We start from the raw sequence: 19,393 nt of genomic DNA on the forward strand, positions 1-19,393 counted from the left end.
TCTATCCTGAGGACCCAATCCAGGGCCTGTCCACCTTCAGGACACAGGATCCCAACCTACTTCCCTCTGTCCTGGGCATCCAGCCCCTGCAGCAACAAAAGGCAAAGTTTGCGGTCACATTTATTAATTCCTAGGAAAAATTACAGAGAGCCCTCTTGTTCCCCCCACCCTCTCCCCAGGGGAGTCCAGTCTCCAGCTGCAGCAGGAAGGATCTGTGCCATGCTGAACCAGGATACCCTCAGCAGCCTGGGTTTGCAGTTGGATCAGTGTCCTAGAGAAATATGACGAAAGAAATGGCAGGGGAAGGAGGCATCCTGTGTGCAATCAGGGTGGGCCTCTCTGAGGCCACACAGTAAGAAGCTGTCAGGCTTCCCTCCTGTTGCTCCCTCCTGGTTGACCAAGCCACTCCCCCCAGGGGCGGGGCTTCAGGGTTGTTTCCCTTCCTACAATTTTGACTAATTTCGGAAGAGACCAGACACACTAACCAATGTGCTGTGAACATGCGCGAGGAAGGGCACTCTGACAGAGGGCACAGTCTGGGCAAGGCAGGGTGGGGAAGGGCAGTGGGGAAAAACCTAGGGCTCAGACCCCCAGGGGAACTTCACCTGCCACCCGGAGCTCCACTGGATCACTGAGGTCAGACACAAAGGACCAGCTGGAGTAGCGGCACGTGTAGTTGCCAGCATGTTGGGGCCCAACATAGGTCAGCACAAGATCCTCTGAGGAGGAACTTCTCGTAACCACCTCTTTGCCTTGCAGCAGCTCAAAGGTGATGTGGGACACACGGCTCAGGGGGGCCTTGCAGTGCAGGGTGGCATCATGCCCTGGGCTCACTGATCCGCTCCACAGGGGCTGGAGCTGCGGCCTGGGGAGGGGTCCTGGGTGCAACAGAGGGTCAGGCCAGTTACTCCCTTGCCTCCCGCTGCTCCTGAATCCCTCCCCTGTTCTCCTCCCGCTAATGCCCAGGCCTTCTGGCCTCTGGCCTCCACACCTTTCACCTCTTTCTTGGCCCCAAATGGAGATGGCTGCCTTCACACCCTGAATACTGCACTGTACCGGTTCGCTGCAACTGTATGTGTCCCTGCATCAGCCCAATCCCCAGGACCCTAGCTGTCCCCTAGACCTGGGCCCTGAACTGAGGCTTCTTGGGGATCCCCACATGTGAGGGCCCGAGGTGAGGGGAAGGAATACATAACCAAGAGAAATTATCTTCCCTGCAGAGCCTAGCGCACAGCGCAGCCTAAGGTCTAAAGGCAAGACCTGTGTGCCAATGGCTTCTGCCCAGTGGAGCCCTTGATGAGGAAATCAGAGGAACAAATAGACCCCAGGGACAGCGGACACCCGGAGGATTGCACATTAACCCCTCTCCCATGGGGAAAGGGGCACAAGGAGGTGTAAGGCTGATAAGACAACATGGGCCCTGGCTGGTGTAGCTCAGTGGATTGAGCGTGGGCCTATAAACCAAAAGGGGCACATGCCTGGGTGGTGGACCAGGCCTCCAGTAGAGGGCGTGCAAGAGGCAGCCACTCACTGATGCTTCTCTCTAGCCTTCTAAAAATAAATGAAATCTTTAAGAACAAGAAGATAACAGGGAAACTGAAGCGCAGCGCTCACGTCCCAGGTAAATAAACCAAATACGAGGCATCCCCAGGACTTCTGACACTTTCCGTAAGGATTTCCATTCTGCATTTCCATAAGGAATCGTCTATGCGGGCAATACGGAGGCCCAGAGCGCAAGACTTTGGCACCAAGGAAAGACGGGTACCTCACTGTGCACCCGGATGAAGGAGGCCTGTCCACTCACCGTCCACGCGCAGCTCCAGATGCTCACTGGGTGCCGAGCCTGCGAAGGGTGGTGCAATGTCTGTGTAGATGCAGCTATAATTGGCCCTGTCCAGCAGTGAGACGTCGCGCAGTTCGAATATGGCCTCATCGCCTGCGGGGCTCTGGAGACCAAGCACCTGGCGCCTATTGTTGTCCTCGCGCACCAGGGCAAAACGCAGGCCGGCCCGGGGTGCGCGGCACCGCAGCTGCACCAGCGTGCCAGGTTCTGGGCGCAGAGTCGCGGGCTCTGCCGAAAGCTTGGGCGCAGGCAGCGTCTCTGTGGAGGAACGCAGGTAACCAAGGTGCCTAGATCCCCCCCAACCCCGCCCACTCCAGGACGCCCGCCCTGACTACGGAGGGCGGAGGGCGGGGGGAACATATTATTCTCGCCCTGGCTGGCGTAGTTCAGTGGATTGAGCGAGGTCTGCGAACCAAAATATTGCAGGTTCAATTCCCAGTCAGGGCGCATGCCTGGGTTGCAGGCCAGGTCCCCAATGGGGACCATGTGAGAGGCAATAACACATTGATTCTCTCTTTCTCCCTCCCTTCCCCTCTCTAAAAATGAATACATAAAATCTTTTTAAAAAGGAAAAGAAAACATTGCTCTCGTCCCCTGCCCTCCTTGGATCTTCTGCACACTTCCTTGTTAATTTCTTTGATCTCCTAGACGGGGCCAGGGGGTCATGGTGCCGCGATGTCCACCTTCCACCGCTCCCCCCCATCTCCCGCTGCTGTGGAGTTTCCTCTCCCTGGTTGATGCTCCATATCTGCATACTGAGCAGGTCCTGCAGCCCAAGGCAGGCCGCCCTCTACAAGCAGGTCTCCACGCCCACCTGCTCCTGGAGGCTGGGGGTCCCCGGATACCTAACATCTGCATGGCCTGCGCCACACTTGAATGTTGACCCAATTATTCTTCATGGGGCCTCGAAGTTGCTGAGCTCATTGTCTTATTCTCAGTTGGGGAAACTGTGGCCCGGTCCATTAGTCAGGACTGTGCTGAAGCCAGAGCCCTGTGGTCCCAGAGGACCTTCCCTGGTATCTCCCCTGCTCCCCAGGGGCACAGCGCCAGGCTTACCGTCGCTCACCAGCAGTTCCACGGGTGCACTGTCCTGGGACCAGGGCATGTCCTTCCCGTGCAGGTGGTAGCGGCAGGTGTAGAGGCCACCATCCCCCTGGACCACTGAGTTCAGCTTAAAGACAACTCGGTCCGGGCTGGTGCTCCAAGTATCTACAAGCAGCACCTTGTCTCCACGCCGCAGCTGGAATTCCATGCCGCTCTCCAGGGGCCCCATGCAGACTAGTGAAGTTTTTCCACCACGGAGCAGGACCTCAGCAGATGCTCCCTGGAAACTCAGCTTGGGCGGTGGTGGTGCGGCTACAAGGAAGGGAGGGTAACTGGGGTGATGGAGTCCTAGATACCCTGTTCGCTTAGAAAGCCCAACCTCCAGACCTGTTGCAGCCCCAGGTCTCCCCAGGGCCCAGCAGCATCTCCGCAGCATCCCACTCAGGCCTGCTGTGATCCAAGTAACTGTTTCCCAGACCCCATGCCACACACGGTATTCAGGGTTAGGGGTCAAGTTCAAGCAACTCTATGCTCCAGGAACCTCCTCTCCCAGGAAGCCCACTCATTGGTCCACATACTCACCCAGCTCCTCGACAGTCACAGTGGCACTGGGTTCAGAAGGGGTGCCTGCTGCGTGGGTCCGGTAGCTGCAACTGTAGTTGCCAGCCTGTTGGACTGGGAAGGTTGCCGCCACGTCCTGAGGGGCCTCAGCCACCTCCAGAAACTGGTCATCGCCTTTGCGCCTCAGCAGGAAGGTCACACCCCGAAGTCCCCCTCGGCACAACAGGGTCGTGTCCAGGCCTCGCGTGATCCAGGACACAGGCTTACTTGAGAGCAGGGGGGGAGGCAGCGTCTCTGCAGGTGGGGCAGGGTTGAGGGTTCTGCATGACTTAGGAGACATGGTGGCCCAGCAGGACCTGAACCATCACATTCAAGAAAATGTGGGGGAGCCAGGGAGATGGACAGGGACATAAAACAAGAGGAAGATGTGTTATGGGCCCTACTGTGTGCCAGGCCTGCCCAACGCACTTTCTAGGAACTCAGTCATTTGTTCCTCACAACCTTCTGGGGTCAGTACAAAAATCACCCTCACTTAAAAAAAAAAAAACCTTATTCATTTCTAGAGAGAGAGGAAGGGAGGGAGAAAGAGAGGAGGAGAAACGTCAATCGGTTGCCTTTGCCATGGCCCCAACCAGGAACCTGTCCCACAACCCAGGCATGTGCCCTGACTGGAAGTCAAACCAGTGACCATTTGGCTTGCAGGCCGGCACTTAACCCATTGAGCCACACCAGCCAGGGCTCACTCTCACTTTATAGACGAGAAAACTGAGGCTCAGAGATGTCAGATGATCTCACCCAAAGTCATCTAGCCTCTCAGGGGGTCAGGGTGGGAGAGGAGGACAAGGTGACTGAGGAGCAGAGGACGGAAGGCTTCTCTAGCATGACCCCTCTTCACTGCTCACCTGCCCCAGTCACCTCCAGCAGGTTGCTCAGCTGGGTCCAACTATCGCCTATATCATAGCGGCAACCGTAGAGGCCACGGGTGTCAGCCGTTATTGCTCCTAGCAGGAACCGGTGTTCCTTGGTGGGTACATCAAGGTGCACACGATCCCGGAGCACCCCATCCTTGAACAGCTTGAAATCCGAGGTGAACAGGGGGGCCCGGCACGTCAATGTCATGTTAGCCCAGGGTTCCAGCAGCGATTCGGCCTCTGCCCACAGGTCTGGCCGGGTCTCCAAACTGCATGGGGGCCAGGGTCAAAGCCAGGAACCAGGACATAGGCACCCCCTGTGTGCGCCCACCGCCACCAGAGCGTGTGTGTGTACACCCACCGTCCCCAATTCCCGTATGCACCCCACTGTCTTCAGGTCCCAAGTGCTCCCACCACCATGAGACCAGCCCCGAGCCACGATCCCAGACCCAGCCCTGACTCACAGGTGGCCGCTTCTGCCTCTGGGCTCAGGGAGAGACCTGCGGAGATACACCTGTGAGGCCCCCATTCCTGCCCTTTCCCACCCTCCCTCCCCAGGGGCCCCAGGCCCAGATGCCTCACCCCAGAGCAACAGGAAGACCACCAGCATGGACATGGTGGTGAGCCTCACTCCAATCCTGTGAGCATGTGAGGTCAAAAGGCTCCAGCGAGGGCCGCAGTGGGTGGAACAGGGCACTGACCTCTTCTGGCTGTTTATCCTTCCCCAAGGCCAGGAGGGGGCAGGGTGCCTGGAGAGGTTGTTGGCTAGAGTGAACTCCTGTGGCTTCAGGAACTTCAGCAATAAGTGTGCATAGAAATGAACTGTCATAGACATGGACAAGAGGGTGGTGATTGCTGGGGGAGGGGCTATAAGGGGACTAAATGGTAATGGAAAAAAAATTAAGATTATACCCTTTACAAAATGAATGAAATTAAAAGTAAATAAAAGTGATCATTTTAAAAATTAATATAATAGCCCTGGCTGGTGTGGCTCACTGGACTGAGCGCCAGCCTGTGAACCGAGAACTTGTTGGTTCGATTCCCAGCCTAGGGCACATGCCTGGGTTGTGGGCCAGGTCCCCATTGGGGGGCATACTAGAGGCACCACACATTGATGTGTCTCTCCCCTTCTTTCTCCTTCCCTTCCCTTCTCTAAAAATAAAATAAATAAAACCTTTTTTCAAAAAGTCTTACTTAAAATAAAAAAAAAACCCCATGGGCAAGAATGAGAATTTCCCCTCAGTTCTTGTTATTCCCAGAACAAAGATGGTTCCACCCAGCACAGCCTCTAGGATATGATATGCGACCACAGGCAATCACCCCCTCACTGAGCACCTAGGCTCAGAGTCCTCTCCTCATTCTCTGTGTTCCCTTTTCTGTGGAAGGCATATATCCTTTTATCAAATGGTCTGGAAACCTGAGCGAATTTCATGCAATTGCTTGCTGCAACGCTCCCTGCCCCACCATCGCTTTTCCATCAATTTTGCAATTTCTAACAAACAGTTCCCTGGAGTCACCCTGAGGCCTGAAATAACTTGACCAGGATCTAAAAGACGTCAGAAGCATTTAACCAAGACCCTCCACACATTTTCAGCAAGGACACTTCAGAGCAATTGAATGTGGCTCTTTTCAGGATGCTGCTGCCAACCTTCTCCAAAGGGTTACTTTGCAACTGGGCGTTGCAACCACAATGGCGGAAATGCATCAATGATCAGCGCTCAGGGGCAAAAGCCTCTTAGTGAAACTTGGACAAACTGGACTGGTTCAAGGCAGAAATGTAGAGTTGGACATGTCCCACAGATTGTGGAAGTGCCACAGACACAGCTCAGCTGTCACCACCATGCTCTTTGGAGGCTACTCATCTGTGTGGGAGGTAGGGTATGACCTGAGGTTTCTGAAACAGCCCTCACTCCAAGCACATAATAATTGCATAACCCTCCTGTCCCCTTCAGGCCTGGGGACACTGGCCTTCAACCCAGGGCAGGTGAGGCCATGCCTTCCTCAAAGCCTCTCAGGGTCTGGGTTGAAGACTTTATGGAGCCACATCCAGGCCCGTGAGAGTGTGGATCTTTGCGGGCTAAGGGTTCATTCCTGGGAAATCCAACACCTTCCACTGTGGCCATGGCCACTTTGTGCCTTGGTTTCTCCACCTGACAAATTAGGCAGCTGGAGGACAAGACCCAAGGAGCGGGGTGCTCAGAACCCCTAGAGTGAAGAACTTCTCCAAGCAAGCACGAGAACATCTGGGTGGCACTGACCGGTGGTGTGTCACAGCCAGTGCCAGACTGTCCACGGGGCCTGTAAAGAGGGGCCCATTACCACGTAAGCCAGTGAGAGGATATGAGTGAGAAGCAGCTCTTTCCCAAACATTGTGGGGTTTTTTTTCTTTAAATCCTCACCCAAGGACATGCTTATTGATTTTAGAGAGAGTGGAAGGGAAGGACAGAAACATCTCCCATGAGAGAGAAACATGATTGGTTGCCTGTGGTTTGTAGCATGACTGGGGACAAAACTCACAACACAGGCATGTGTCCTCAGTAGGAATTGAACCCACAACCTTTCAGCTTATGGGATGATGCTCCAACCAACTGAGCCACACTGGTCAGGGCTCAAACATTGTGTATTTGAGTTCAAGGGCATTCTTTCTAGGTGGGAAGTGGGCTGGCTGCTCTCCTAGCCTAATATTGTGTTTCTGCCTGAGATGTTGACTGTGCAGTTTCCCAAGAACAGGAATGGGGACAAAGGCAGACTGGGGATCAAGCAGCTGTGGGCCCCACCTTCCCAGCAGCACTGAAAATCCCAGCAGTAGATGGATATGAATCTAACCTGCAACACAAACCATGCCCAGGGCTGACGAGGCTGAGGGAGGGGCTGTCTCTAGAATGTGGATCATGAGGCCACATTTCCACTCCTAGCAGAGACATGAAAACAGGCATTCTAGCAAAAATTTGTCCACAAATCTTCACAGTAGCATTTTTTGTAAGGTAGAAACAACCCAAATATCCATCAACTAATGGATGGATAAACAACATGTGGTCTATCTACACAATAGAATATTACTTTGCAATAAAAAAGAATAAAGCCCTCATACACAGTTGGATCTCAGAAAATATTATGCTCAGTGAAAGAAACCAGACACAAACATGAAAGTTTTTATTTTATTTTTGAGAGCATTCTTTTAAAAAAAAGATTTTGTTTATTTATTTTTAGAGAGGGGAAGAGAGGGAGAGAGGGAGAGAAACATCAATGTGCGGTTGCTGGGGGTTATGGCCTGCAACCCAGGAATGTACCCTGGCTGGGAATTGAACCTGGGACACTTTGGTTCCCAGCCCGCGCTCAATCCACTGAGCTACGCCAGCCAGGGCACAAGTTCGTTTTTTAAAAAATAATAATAATAAAATAAAATAAAATTTGATAAATCCCCAATCAGACTGGCAGGAGAGGGGGAGAAAGTTTGGGGTAGGGTAGAAGAAACATCAGGCACAAAAGAGGTGACATTGTTACAGACCCTACAGTCATTCCAAAGTATACAGGAATATGTAAATCATCCCTGGCTGGTTTGGCTCAGTGGATTGAGTGCCAGCCTGCAGGTTGAAAGGTTATGGGTACAATTCCCAGTCAGGGCATATGCCTGGTTTGCAGGCCAGGTCCTCGATTAGGGGTGCGAGAGAGGCAACCAATCAATGTTTCCCTCCTTTCCCTTCTCCCTAAAAATAAAATCTTAAAAATACAGGAATATGTAAATCAGATCACACATTGAAATAGGCAAATTCCTTGAAAACAAAATTTATCAAGTATATGTTTATCAACATATGCATGTTGATAACATGAATATATACCCACTATATGCCAGTACCTGGAGGGCCAAATTCCAGGCAGGGACTGGGCAAGGATTCAGTAGGGTGAGTTCCCATTGCCCCACTAAGTTGGGCAATGGGGACTCAGATCCAAAAGACAGCGGAGAACAGAGAGGAGTCCTACCCCTCTCAAAGCTTCAAGCTCTCATGTGGAAGACCTGGCCTTTGGCTGGGGACACAGGCCAGCATCACTACCTGGTGGCCACTCACACTGGAGGACAGAGCCATAAAATGCAGCCTCCTTTGAACTGCCTCCCAGTGTGGGGACTGATTTGGTCAAGGCAGTTGGGGGGTTGGGTGTGTCTGGAGCCTCAAGCTACCTACCCCACTGGCTGGGGCCCTCCAGCTGGGGAAGCAAGACTTCTTGGTGGAGGAGAAAGGTCTTGTAAAAGGTGGACCCTGGAGCCAATCATCAGCCCCTCTACCCTGAGGACCCAATCCAGGGCCTGTCCACCTTCAGGACACAGGATCCCAACCTACTTCCCTCTGTCCTGGGCATCCAGCCCCTGCAGCAACAAAAGGCAAAGTTTGCGGTCACATTTATTAATTCCTAGGAAAAATTACAGAGAGCCCTCTTGTTCCCCCCACCCTCTCCCCAGGGGAGTCCAGTCTCCAGCTGCAGCAGGAAGGATCTGTGCCATGCTGAACCAGGATACCCTCAGCAGCCTGGGTTTGCAGTTGGATCAGTGTCCTAGAGAAATATGACGAAAGAAATGGCAGGGGAAGGAGGCATCCTGTGTGCAATCAGGGTGGGCCTCACTGAGGCCACACAGTAAGAAGCTGTCAGGCCTCCCTCCTGTTGCTCCCTCCTGGTTGACCAAGCCACTGCCCCCCAGGGGCGGGGCTTAAGGGTTGTTTCCCTTCCTACAATTTTGACTAATTTCGGAAGAGACCAGACACACTAACCAATGTGCTGTGAACATGCGCGAGGAAGGGCACTCTGACAGAGGGCACAGTCTGGGCAAAGGCAGGGTGGGGAAGGGCAGTGGGGAAAAACCTAGGGCTCAGACCCCCAGGGGAACTTCACCTGCCACCCGGAGCTCCACTGGATCACTGAGGTCAGACACAAAGGACCAGCTGGAGTAGCGGCACGTGTAGTTGCCAGCATGTTGGGGCCCAACATAGGTCAGCACAAGATCCTCTGAGGAGGAACTTCTCGTAACCACCTCTTTGCCTTGCAGCAGCTCAAAGGTGATGTGGGACACACGGCTCAGGGGGGCCTTGCAGTGCAGGGTGGCATCATGCCCTGGGCTCACTGATCCGCTCCACAGGGGCTGGAGCTGAGGCCTGGGGAGGGGTCCTGGGTGCAACAGAGGGTCAGGCCAGTTACTCCCTTGCCTCCCGCTGCTCCTGAATCCCTCCCCTGTTCTCCTCCCGCTAATGCCCAGGCCTTCTGGCCTCTGGCCTCCACACCTTTCACCTCTTTCTTGGCCCCAAATGGAGATGGCTGCCTTCACACCCTGAATACTGCACTGTACCGGTTCACTGCAACTGTATGTGTCCCTGCATCAGCCCATTCCCCAGGACCCTAGCTGTCCCCTAGACCTGGGCCCTGAACTGAGGCTTCTTGGGGATCCCCACATGTGAGGGCCCGAGGTGAGGGGAAGGAATACATAACCAAGAGAAATTATCTTCCCTGCAGAGCCTAGCGCACAGCGCAGCCTAAGGTCTAAAGGCAAGACCTGTGTGCCAATGGCTTCTGCCCAGTGGAGCCCTTGATGAGGAAATCAGAGGAACAAATAGACCCCAGGGACAGCGGACACCCGGAGGATTGCACATTAACCCTTCTCCCATGGGGAAAGGGGCACAAGGAGGTGTAAGGCTGATAAGACAACATGGGCCCTGGCTGGTGTAGCTCAGTGGATTGAGCGTGGGCCTATAAACCAAAAGGGGCACATGCCTGGGTGGTGGACCAGGCCTCCAGTAGAGGGCGTGCAAGAGGCAGCCACTCACTGATGCTTCTCTCTAGCCTTCTAAAAATAAGTGAAATCTTTAAGAACAAGAAGATAACAGGGAAACTGAAGCGCAGCGCTCACGTCCCAGATAAATAAACCAAATACGAGGCATCCCCAGGACTTCTGACACTTTCCGTAAGGATTTCCATTCTGCATTTCCATAAGGAATCGTCTATGCGGGCAATACGGAGGCCCAGAGCGCAACAAGACTTTGGCACCAAGGAAAGACGGGTACCTCACTGTGCACCCGGATGAAGGAGGCCTGTCCACTCACCGTCCACGCGCAGCTCCAGATGCTCACTGGGAGCCGAGCCTGCGAAGGGTGGTGCAATGTCTGTGTAGATGCAGCTATAATTGGCCCTGTCCAGCAGTGAGACGTCGCGCAGTTCGAATATGGCCTCATCGCCTGCGGGGCTCTGGAGACCAAGCACCTGGCGCCTATTGTTGTCCTCGCGCACCAGGGCAAAACGCAGGCCGGCCCGGGGTGCGCGGCACCGCAGCTGCACCAGCGTGCCAGGTTCTGGGCGCAGAGTCGCGGGCTCTGCCGAAAGCTTGGGCGCAGGCAGCGTCTCTGTGGAGGAACGCAGGTAACCAAGGTGCCTAGATCCCCCCCAACCCCGCCCACTCCAGGACGCCCGCCCTGACTACGGAGGGCGGAGGGCGGGGGGAACATATTATTCTCGCCCTGGCTGGCGTAGTTCAGTGGATTGAGCGAGGTCTGCGAACCAAAATATTGCAGGTTCAATTCCCAGTCAGGGCGCATGCCTGGGTTGCAGGCCAGGTCCCCAATGGGGACCATGTGAGAGGCAATAACACATTGATTCTCTCTTTCTCCCTCCCTTCCCCTCTCTAAAAATGAATACATAAAATCTTTTTAAAAAGGAAAAGAAAACAATGCTCTCATCCCCTGCCCTCCTTGGATCTTCTGCACACTTCCTTGTTAATTTCTTTGATCTCCAAGAATAGATGGGGCCAGGGGGTCATGGTGCCGCGGTGTCCACCTTCCACCGCTCCCCCCCATCTCCCGCTGCTGTCGAATTTCCTCTCCCTGGTTGATGCTCCATATCTGCATACTGAGCAGGTCCTGCAGCCCAAGGCAGGCCGCCCTCTACAAGCAGGTCTCCACGCCCACCCGCTCCTGGAGGCTGGGGGTCCCCAGATACCTAACATCTGCATGGCCTGCGCCACACTTGAATGTTGACCCAATTATTCTTCATGGGGCCTCGAAGTTGCTGAGCTCATTGTCTTATTCTCAGTTGGGGAAACTGTGGCCCGGTCCATTAGTCAGGACTGGGCTGAAGCCAGAGCCCTGTGGTCCCAGAGGACCTTCCCTGGTATCTCCCCTGCTCCCCAGGGGCACAGCGCCAGGCTTACCGTCGCTCACCAGCAGTTCCACGGGTGCACTGTCCTGGGACCAGGGCATGTCCTTCCCGTGCAGGTGGTAGCGGCAGGTGTAGAGGCCACCATCCCCCTGGACCACTGAGTTCAGCTTAAAGACAACTCGGTCCGGGCTGGTGCTCCAAGTATCTACAAGCAGCACCTTGTCTCCACGCCGCAGCTGGAATTCCATGCCGCTCTCCAGGGGCCCCATGCAGACTAGTGAAGTTTTTCCACCACGGAGCAGGACCTCAGCAGATGCTCCCTGGAAACTCAGCTTGGGCGGTGGTGGTGCAGCTACAAGGAAGGGAGGGTAACTGGGGTGATGGAGTCCTAGATACCCTGTTTGCTGAGAAAGCCCAGCCTCCAGTCCTGTTGCAGCCCCAGGTCTCCCCAGGGCCCAGCAGCATCACCGCAGCATCCCGCTCAGGCCTGCTGTGAGCCAAGTAACTGTTTCCCAGACCCCATGCCACACACGGTATTCAGGGTTAGGGGTCAAGTTCAAGCAACTCTATGCTCCAGGAACCTCCTCTCCCAGGAAGCCCACCCACATTGGTCCACATACTCACCCAGCTCCTCGACAGTCACAGTGGCACTGGGTTCAGAAGGGGTGCCTGCTGCGTGGGTCCGGTAGCTGCAACTGTAGTTGCCAGCCTGTTGGACTGGGAAGGTTGCCGCCACGTCCTGAGGGGCCTCAGCCACCTCCAGAAACTGGTCATCGCCTTTGCGCCTCAGCAGGAAGGTCACACCCCGAAGTCCCCCTCGGCACAACAGGGTCGTGTCCAGGCCCCGCGTGATCCAGGACACAGGCTTACTTGAGAGCAGGGGGGGAGGCAGCGTCTCTGCAGGTGGGGCAGGGTTGAGGGTTCTGCATGACTTAGGAGACATGGTGGCCCAGCAGGACCTGAACCATCACATTCAAGAAAATGTGGGGGAGCCAGGGAGATGGACAGGGACATAAAACAAGAGGAAGATGTGTTATGGGCCCTACTGTGTGCCAGGCCTGCCCAACGCACTTTCTAGGAACTCAGTCATTTGTTCCTCACAACCTTCTGGGGTCAGTACAAAAATCACCCTCACTTAAAAAAAAAAAATCTTATTCATTTCTAGAGAGAGAGGAAGGGAGGGAGAAAGAGAGGAGGAGAAACGTCAATCGGTTGCCTTTGCCATGGCCCCAACCAGGAACCTGTCCCACAACCCAGGCATGTGCCCTGACTGGAAGTCAAACCAGTGACCATTTGGCTTGCAGGCCGGCACTTAACCCATTGAGCCACACCAGCCAGGGCTCACTCTCACTTTATAGACGAGAAAACTGAGGCTCAGAGATGTCAGATGATCTCACCCAAAGTCATCTAGCCTCTCAGGGGGTCAGGGTGGGAGAGGAGGACAAGGTGACTGAGGAGCAGAGGACGGAAGGCTTCTCTAGCATGACCCCTCTTCACTGCTCACCTGCCCCAGTCACCTCCAGCAGGTTGCTCAGCTGGGTCCAACTATCGCCTATATCATAGCGGCAACCGTAGAGGCCACGGGTGTCAGCCGTTATTGCTCCTAGCAGGAACCGGTGTTCCTTGGTGGGTACATCAAGGTGCACACGATCCCGGAGCACCCCATCCTTGAACAGCTTGAAATCCGAGGTGAACAGGGGGGCCCGGCACGTCAATGTCATGTTAGCCCAGGGTTCCAGCAGCGATTCGGCCTCTGCCCACAGGTCTGGCCGGGTCTCCAAAACTGCATGGGGGCCAGGGTCAAAGCCAGGAACCAGGACATAGGCACCCCCTGTGTGCGCCCACCGCCACCAGAGCGTGTGTGTGTACACCCACCGTCCCCAATTCCCGTATGCACCCCACTGTCTTCAGGTCCCAAGTGCTCCCACCACCATGAGACCAGCCCCGAGCCACCATCCCAGACCCAGCCCTGACTCACAGGTGGCCGCTTCTGCCTCTGGGCTCAGGGAGAGACCTGCGGAGATACACCTGTGAGGCCCCCATTCCTGCCCTTTCCCACCCTCCCTCCCCAGGGGCCCCAGGCCCAGATGCCTCACCCCAGAGCAACAGGAAGACCACCAGCATGGACATGGTGGTGAGCCTCACTCCAATCCTGTGAGCATGTGAGGTCAAAAGGCTCCAGCGAGGGCCGCAGTGGGTGGAACAGGGCACTGACCTCTTCTGGCTGTTTATCCTTCCCCAAGGCCAGGAGGGGGCAGGGTGCCTGGAGAGGTTGTTGGCTAGAGTGAACTCCTGTGGCTTCAGGAACTTCAGCAATAAGTGTGCATAGAAATGAACTGTCATAGACATGGACAAGAGGGTGGTGATTGCTGGGGGAGGGGCTATAAGGGGACTAAATGGTAATGGAAAAAAAATAAAGATTATACCCTTTACAAAATGAATGAAATTAAAAGTAAATAAAAGTGATCATTTTAAAAATTAATATAATAGCCCTGGCTGGTGTGGCTCACTGGACTGAGCGCCAGCCTGTGAACTGAGAAGTTGTTGGTTCGATTCCCAGTCTAGGGCACATGCCTGGGTTGTGGGCCAGGTCCCCATTGGGGGGCATACTAGAGGCACCACACATTGATGTGTCTCTCCCCTTCTTTCTCCTTCCCTTCTCTTCTCTAAAAATAAAATAAATAAAACCTTTTTTTAAAAAGTCTTACTTAAAATAAAAAAAAAAAAACCATGGGCAAGAATGAGAATTTCCCCTCAGTTCTTGTTATTCCCAGAACAAAGATGGTTCCACCCAGCACAGCCTCTAGGATATGATATGCGACCACAGGCAATCACCCCCTCACTGAGCACCTAGGCTCAGAGTCCTCTCCTCATTCTCTGTGTTCCCTTTTCTGTGGAAGGCATATATCCTTTTATCAAATGGTCTGGAAACCTGAGCAAATTTCATGCAATCGCTTGCTGCAACGCTCCCTGCCCCACCATCGCTTTTCCATCAATTTTGCAATTTCTAACAAACAGTTCCCTGGAGTCACCCTGAGGCCTGAAATAACTTGACCAGGATCTAAAAGACGTCAGAAGCATTTAACCAAGACCCTCCACACATTTTCAGCAAGGACACTTCAGAGCAATTGAATGTGGCTCTTTTCAGGATGCTGCTGCCAACCTTCTCCAAAGGGTTACTTTGCAACTGGGCGTTGCAACCACAATGGCGGAAATGCATCAATGATCAGCGCTCAGGGGCAAAAGCCTCTTAGTGAAACTTGGACAAACTGGACTGGTTCAAGGCAGAAATGTAGAGTTGGACATGTCCCACAGATTGTGGAAGTGCCACAGACACAGCTCAGCTGTCACCACCATGCTCTTTGGAGGCTACTCATCTGTGTGGGAGGTAGGGTATGACCTGAGGTTTCTGAAACAGCCCTCACTCCAAGCACATAATAATTGCATAACCCTCCTGTCCCCTTCAGGCCTGGGGACACTGGCCTTCAACCCAGGGCAGGTGAGGCCATGCCTTCCTCAAAGCCTCTCAGGGTCTGGGTTGAAGACTTTATGGAGCCACATCCAGGCCCGTGAGAGTGTGGATCTTTGCGGGCTAAGGGTTCATTCCTGGGAAATCCAACACCTTCCACTGTGGCCATGGCCACTTTGTGCCTTGGTTTCTCCACCTGACAAATTAGGCAGCTGGAGGACAAGACCCAAGGAGCGGGGTGCTCAGAACCCCTAGAGTGAAGAACTTCTCCAAGCAAGCACGAGAACATCTGGGTGGCACTGACCGGTGGTGTGTCACAGCCAGTGCCAGACTGTCCACGGGGCCTGTAAAGAGGGGCCCATTACCACGTAAGCCAGTGAGAGGATATGAGTGAGAAGCAGCTCTTTCCCAAACATTGTGGGGTTTTTTTTTTCTTTAAATCCTCACCCAAGGACATGCTTATTGATTTTAGAGAGAGGGGAAGGGAAGGACAGAAACATCTCCCATGAGAGAGAAACATGATTGGTTGCCTGTGGTTTGTAGCATGACTGGGGACAAAACTCACAACACAGGCATGTGTCCTCAGTAGGAATTGAACCCACAACCTTTCAGCTTATGGGATGATGCTCCAACCAACTGAGCCACACTGGTCAGGGCTCAAACATTGTGTATTTGAGTTCAAGGGCATTCTTTCTAGGTGGGAAGTGGGCTGGCTGCTCTCCTAGCCTAATATTGTGTTTCTGCCTGAGATGTTGACTGTGCAGTTTCCCAAGAACAGGAATGGGGACAAAGGCAGACTGGGGATCAAGCAGCTGTGGGCCCCACCTTCCCAGCAGCACTGAAAATCCCAGCAGTAGATGGATATGAATCTAACCTGCAACACAAACCATGCCCAGGGCTGACGAGGCTGAGGGAGGGGCTGTCTCTAGAATGTGGATCATAAGGCCACGTTTCCACTCCTAGCAGAGACATGAAAACAGGCATTCTAGCAAAAATTTGTCCACAAATCTTCACAGTAGCATTTTTTGTAAGGTGGAAACAACCCAAATATCCATCAACTAATGGATGGATAAACAACATGTGGTCTATCTACACAATAGAATATTACTTTGCAATAAAAAAGAATAAAGCCCTCATACACAGTTGGATCTCAGAAAATATTATGCTCAGTGAAAGAAACCAGACACAAACATGAAAGTTTTTATTTTATTTTTGAGAGCATTCTTTTAAAAAAAGATTTTGTTTATTTATTTTTAGAGAGGGGAAGAGAGGGAGAGAGGGAGAGAAATATCAATGTGTGGTTGCCTCTCTCATATCCCAAGCATGTGCCCTGACTGGGAATCGAACCAGCAACCCTTTGGTCCACAGGCCAGCACTCAATGCGCTGAGCCACACTAGCCAGGGCAAAAATGAAAAATTTTATGTGAGAAATCTCCAATAGGCAAATTCATACAGACAAGTAGATTAGTGGTTGCCATAGGCCGATGGGAGGAAGAACAGGGAGAAATTGTGTCATGAGGATGGAGTTTTATTCGGGGGTGCTGGGAACACCCTGGAATTAGACAATGGTGATAACTGTACACATAGTAAATATGTTCAAAACTAAAAAATATACTAAAAACCAAACTGAATTGTACACTTAAAAATGGTTCACTTATGTGAACTGTATCTTTAAAAAAGGGAATGCACCCACAGCACCAAGAATTCCTGCCCTAATGTCTGTGCTCGGCTGCTTGGGCAGGCCCATCCTTTAACATCCAGGATGTCACCTGGGCCCCGGCCACAGAGGCGGCACTGCATAGGATGAAGGCATGTGTGTTAACAATACTATTGTAACAAGAAAACAAGGTCTTCAAAAATAGCTAGGTGAAAATAAAATATGAACTCAGCCTGCACACCAAACAGAGTTTTCACATCAGAAGCTTAAACTCTGAGTTGAAAACATTCGCCTCTAAGACATGCACTTTTCTTCAACCAGGTGTCTGTATTTTTTTTAATCCTCACATCAGAATATATTTATTGATTTTAGAGAGAGAGGAGGGGAGGGGGTGAGGAAAGGAGGAAGAGAGAGAGAGAGGTTGGGGAAGGGAAAGAAACATCAGTTGGTTACTTCCCACAGGTGTCCTGACTGGGGGTTGAACCTGCAACCTTTTGGTGCACAGGATGACACTCTGACCAACTGAGTCACCCAGCCAAGGCCAATCAGGTGTCTCCTAATCCATTCATCTCAAGGAGAAAATTCTTTGTGTGAAGTGCAAGTGTGAAGCTGAGCACACCTGCTGGGAACAAGAGGCAGCGTGCTGGCACGAGGTGCGCAATGCCTTACAGTGACCCGAGTCCTGGGGCATGGCCAGCACTGGATTATAGATGGGAAGGGCAAGGCTCAAGCAGGATAAGGAGCACAGGCACTGTTGCCCCAGTCTGTGTGACCAAGTTGCCCTGTATGCCACACTGATGTTGCCCACTGGCTACCCACCACCACCCACAGAGTCCAGGGACACTACCAAACTGGAATCTGAGGTTTCCACACAGGGAAAGGTGACCTCTGATGTGGGGCCCTGTCCCCTCCTTCCTCGTATAACTGTAACCCCAGGGTAAACTCCAGCCCCTCAGACAGAGGATGCTGAACAATAGGAGGGTAAGTGCCTGAGTTTCTCTGCATCAACCCTACGGAGGCACCAGGGTTTCTATAATCATGCACTCTGGAACCACCCATAGCGGGATCCAGAGCCCTCTGTCAGGACACCAGGTCGTTGTGGTCCAGGTGTGAGGGACAATTGGACCTGGGCACCTGCCATGATCCTGCCCCAGGGCTTCCAGTGAATTCGAGGTCATGGCTGCTGGCCTTGTGTCTTGGTTTGTGCAACAGCTGGCAACCAGGCCAGCACCCAGCATGACCTTCTGAACTCCCAGAGATCTGGCGGCTAAGGACCCACCAGGGTGGGAGAAAATGCCAGGGGCAGCCTTCCCAACCCAGGATGGCCAGTCTCCACTGACTCAGTGGATAGGCCAAAGGGTAGGTATCCTGGGCATCAGGTCACCCTCGACTGAGCAGGTCCCCTGAAGGAGGCTGTAGTAATTGAATGGTGCCCCCACTGCCGAAAGATGCATCCACACCCTCATGCCCAGAACCTGTGCATGTGACCTTATTTGGGAAAAGTGTACTTGCAGATAGGGGTAAGGATCTTGAGATGAGATCATTCCAAACTCCATGGGTGGGCCCTGAGTCTAATGATAGGATCCTTATAATGGGGAAGCAGAGAGAGGAGAGGAAGAGGCCAAGATTGGAGTGAAGCAGCCAAGGGCACCAGAAGCTTGGACAGATGCACAGGATGGCTTCTGCCTTAGAGACTTCAGAGACTGTCGCCCTGCCAACTCCTTGATTCCAGCCTCCAGAACTGAGAGAGCATACATTTCTGTTGTTTTAAGCCACCCAGTTGGTAGTACTTTGTTACAGCAGCCCCAGGAAACTGATACAGAGACAGTCTAACACCCTGGGAGGAAATGAGTGGGTTGCAAGGGGGCCTCCTGATCTCTGGCGATATAGAGTCAGGTGCCTAGACTGAGGGTCAGGGAAGACTGGGTGGTCCCAGGAAGAAGCAGCTCACACCTGACAGGAAGAGACCCTCCGGTGCCCGTGTAGTGCAACAAAACCTGTCTCCCAGGACCCAGCACAGCAGATGGAAGCTGCAGAGAAGGGCCGCATCTCTTCCTCTCCCAACCTGCTGTGAAAAAGGGAGAAACATAAAGAAAGGAATTTCAACAAGAGCAGAAGGCAGCCAGCTCAGTGGGTGAGGTGGTCAGGGGTCATTTATTTGCCTCTTCAGGCCTGGAGCCTCCCATCCTCACTACTGTCCTCTCTCAACCGTCTAGGGGCAGGGGAGGAGGGTCACAATGCACCCACGACTGGCAGAACAGGGCGGGTGAGGGGCTGGGACATAGGTGAACACTTGACAGAGTGGTGGACAATGACTCTGAGTTCGACTGCATTGGTTCAGCGCAAGATTCGTGGCTTTCCTCCCTGGGCCTCAATTTCCCTGTCTGTAAAGTTGGAATAACAGGGCAACAACTTCGGTGGAGGGTGGGGGGGTTGAGCTGAGCTGCGGCTCTTTTTGTGGCCCCTTATCTCCATTTAAAGCCCTATGGTGGCTCTGGGAGCTAAATTTTACAGGTTCCTTTAGATATAAAGTTTAAGAATTTTGGCCAGGCCTGGCTTCCTCTCTCTGAATCCTCATTTCCCTGTCTGTAAAATGGACAGGATGGTCCTCTCTAGACTTGGCATGAGGACTAAATGAATCAATCTGTGTAACAGTGGGTTTTTTTTTAACATTTTTATTTATTGATTCTAGAGAAAGGAAGGGGGGGGAGAGAGAGAGAGAGAGATATCTATTTGTTGTTCCACTTATTTGTGCATCATTGGTTACTTCTTGT

General features: G+C 53.0%; 2 protein-coding genes across 2 annotated transcripts; both read right to left on the minus strand.

Annotated features, from left to right (window-relative positions):
- Nucleotides 1–582: 582 nt before the first annotated feature.
- On the minus strand, nucleotides 583–12,954 carry LOC114510824 (alpha-1B-glycoprotein-like). Its single transcript, XM_036013544.1, has 6 exons — nucleotides 12,937–12,954; nucleotides 4,351–4,628; nucleotides 3,470–3,742; nucleotides 2,900–3,199; nucleotides 1,805–2,101; nucleotides 583–878 (listed from the first exon to the last, which is right to left on the minus strand). The coding sequence occupies exons 2-6, from the start codon at nucleotides 4,565–4,567 to the stop codon at nucleotides 583–585; spliced, it is 1,383 nt and encodes a 460-aa protein (XP_035869437.1). The 5' UTR covers nucleotides 4,568–4,628; nucleotides 12,937–12,954.
- A1BG (alpha-1-B glycoprotein) lies at nucleotides 8,740–13,699 on the minus strand. Its single transcript, XM_028530481.2, has 8 exons — nucleotides 13,590–13,699; nucleotides 13,472–13,507; nucleotides 12,998–13,276; nucleotides 12,118–12,390; nucleotides 11,546–11,845; nucleotides 10,446–10,742; nucleotides 9,244–9,516; nucleotides 8,740–8,907 (listed from the first exon to the last, which is right to left on the minus strand). The coding sequence occupies exons 1-8, from the start codon at nucleotides 13,621–13,623 to the stop codon at nucleotides 8,900–8,902; spliced, it is 1,500 nt and encodes a 499-aa protein (XP_028386282.1). The 5' UTR covers nucleotides 13,624–13,699; the 3' UTR covers nucleotides 8,740–8,899.
- Nucleotides 13,700–19,393: the final 5,694 nt, after the last annotated feature.

This window comes from Phyllostomus discolor, chromosome 12, assembly GCF_004126475.2.
Source record: "Phyllostomus discolor isolate MPI-MPIP mPhyDis1 chromosome 12, mPhyDis1.pri.v3, whole genome shotgun sequence".
Classification (NCBI taxonomy): Eukaryota; Metazoa; Chordata; class Mammalia; order Chiroptera; family Phyllostomidae; genus Phyllostomus; species Phyllostomus discolor.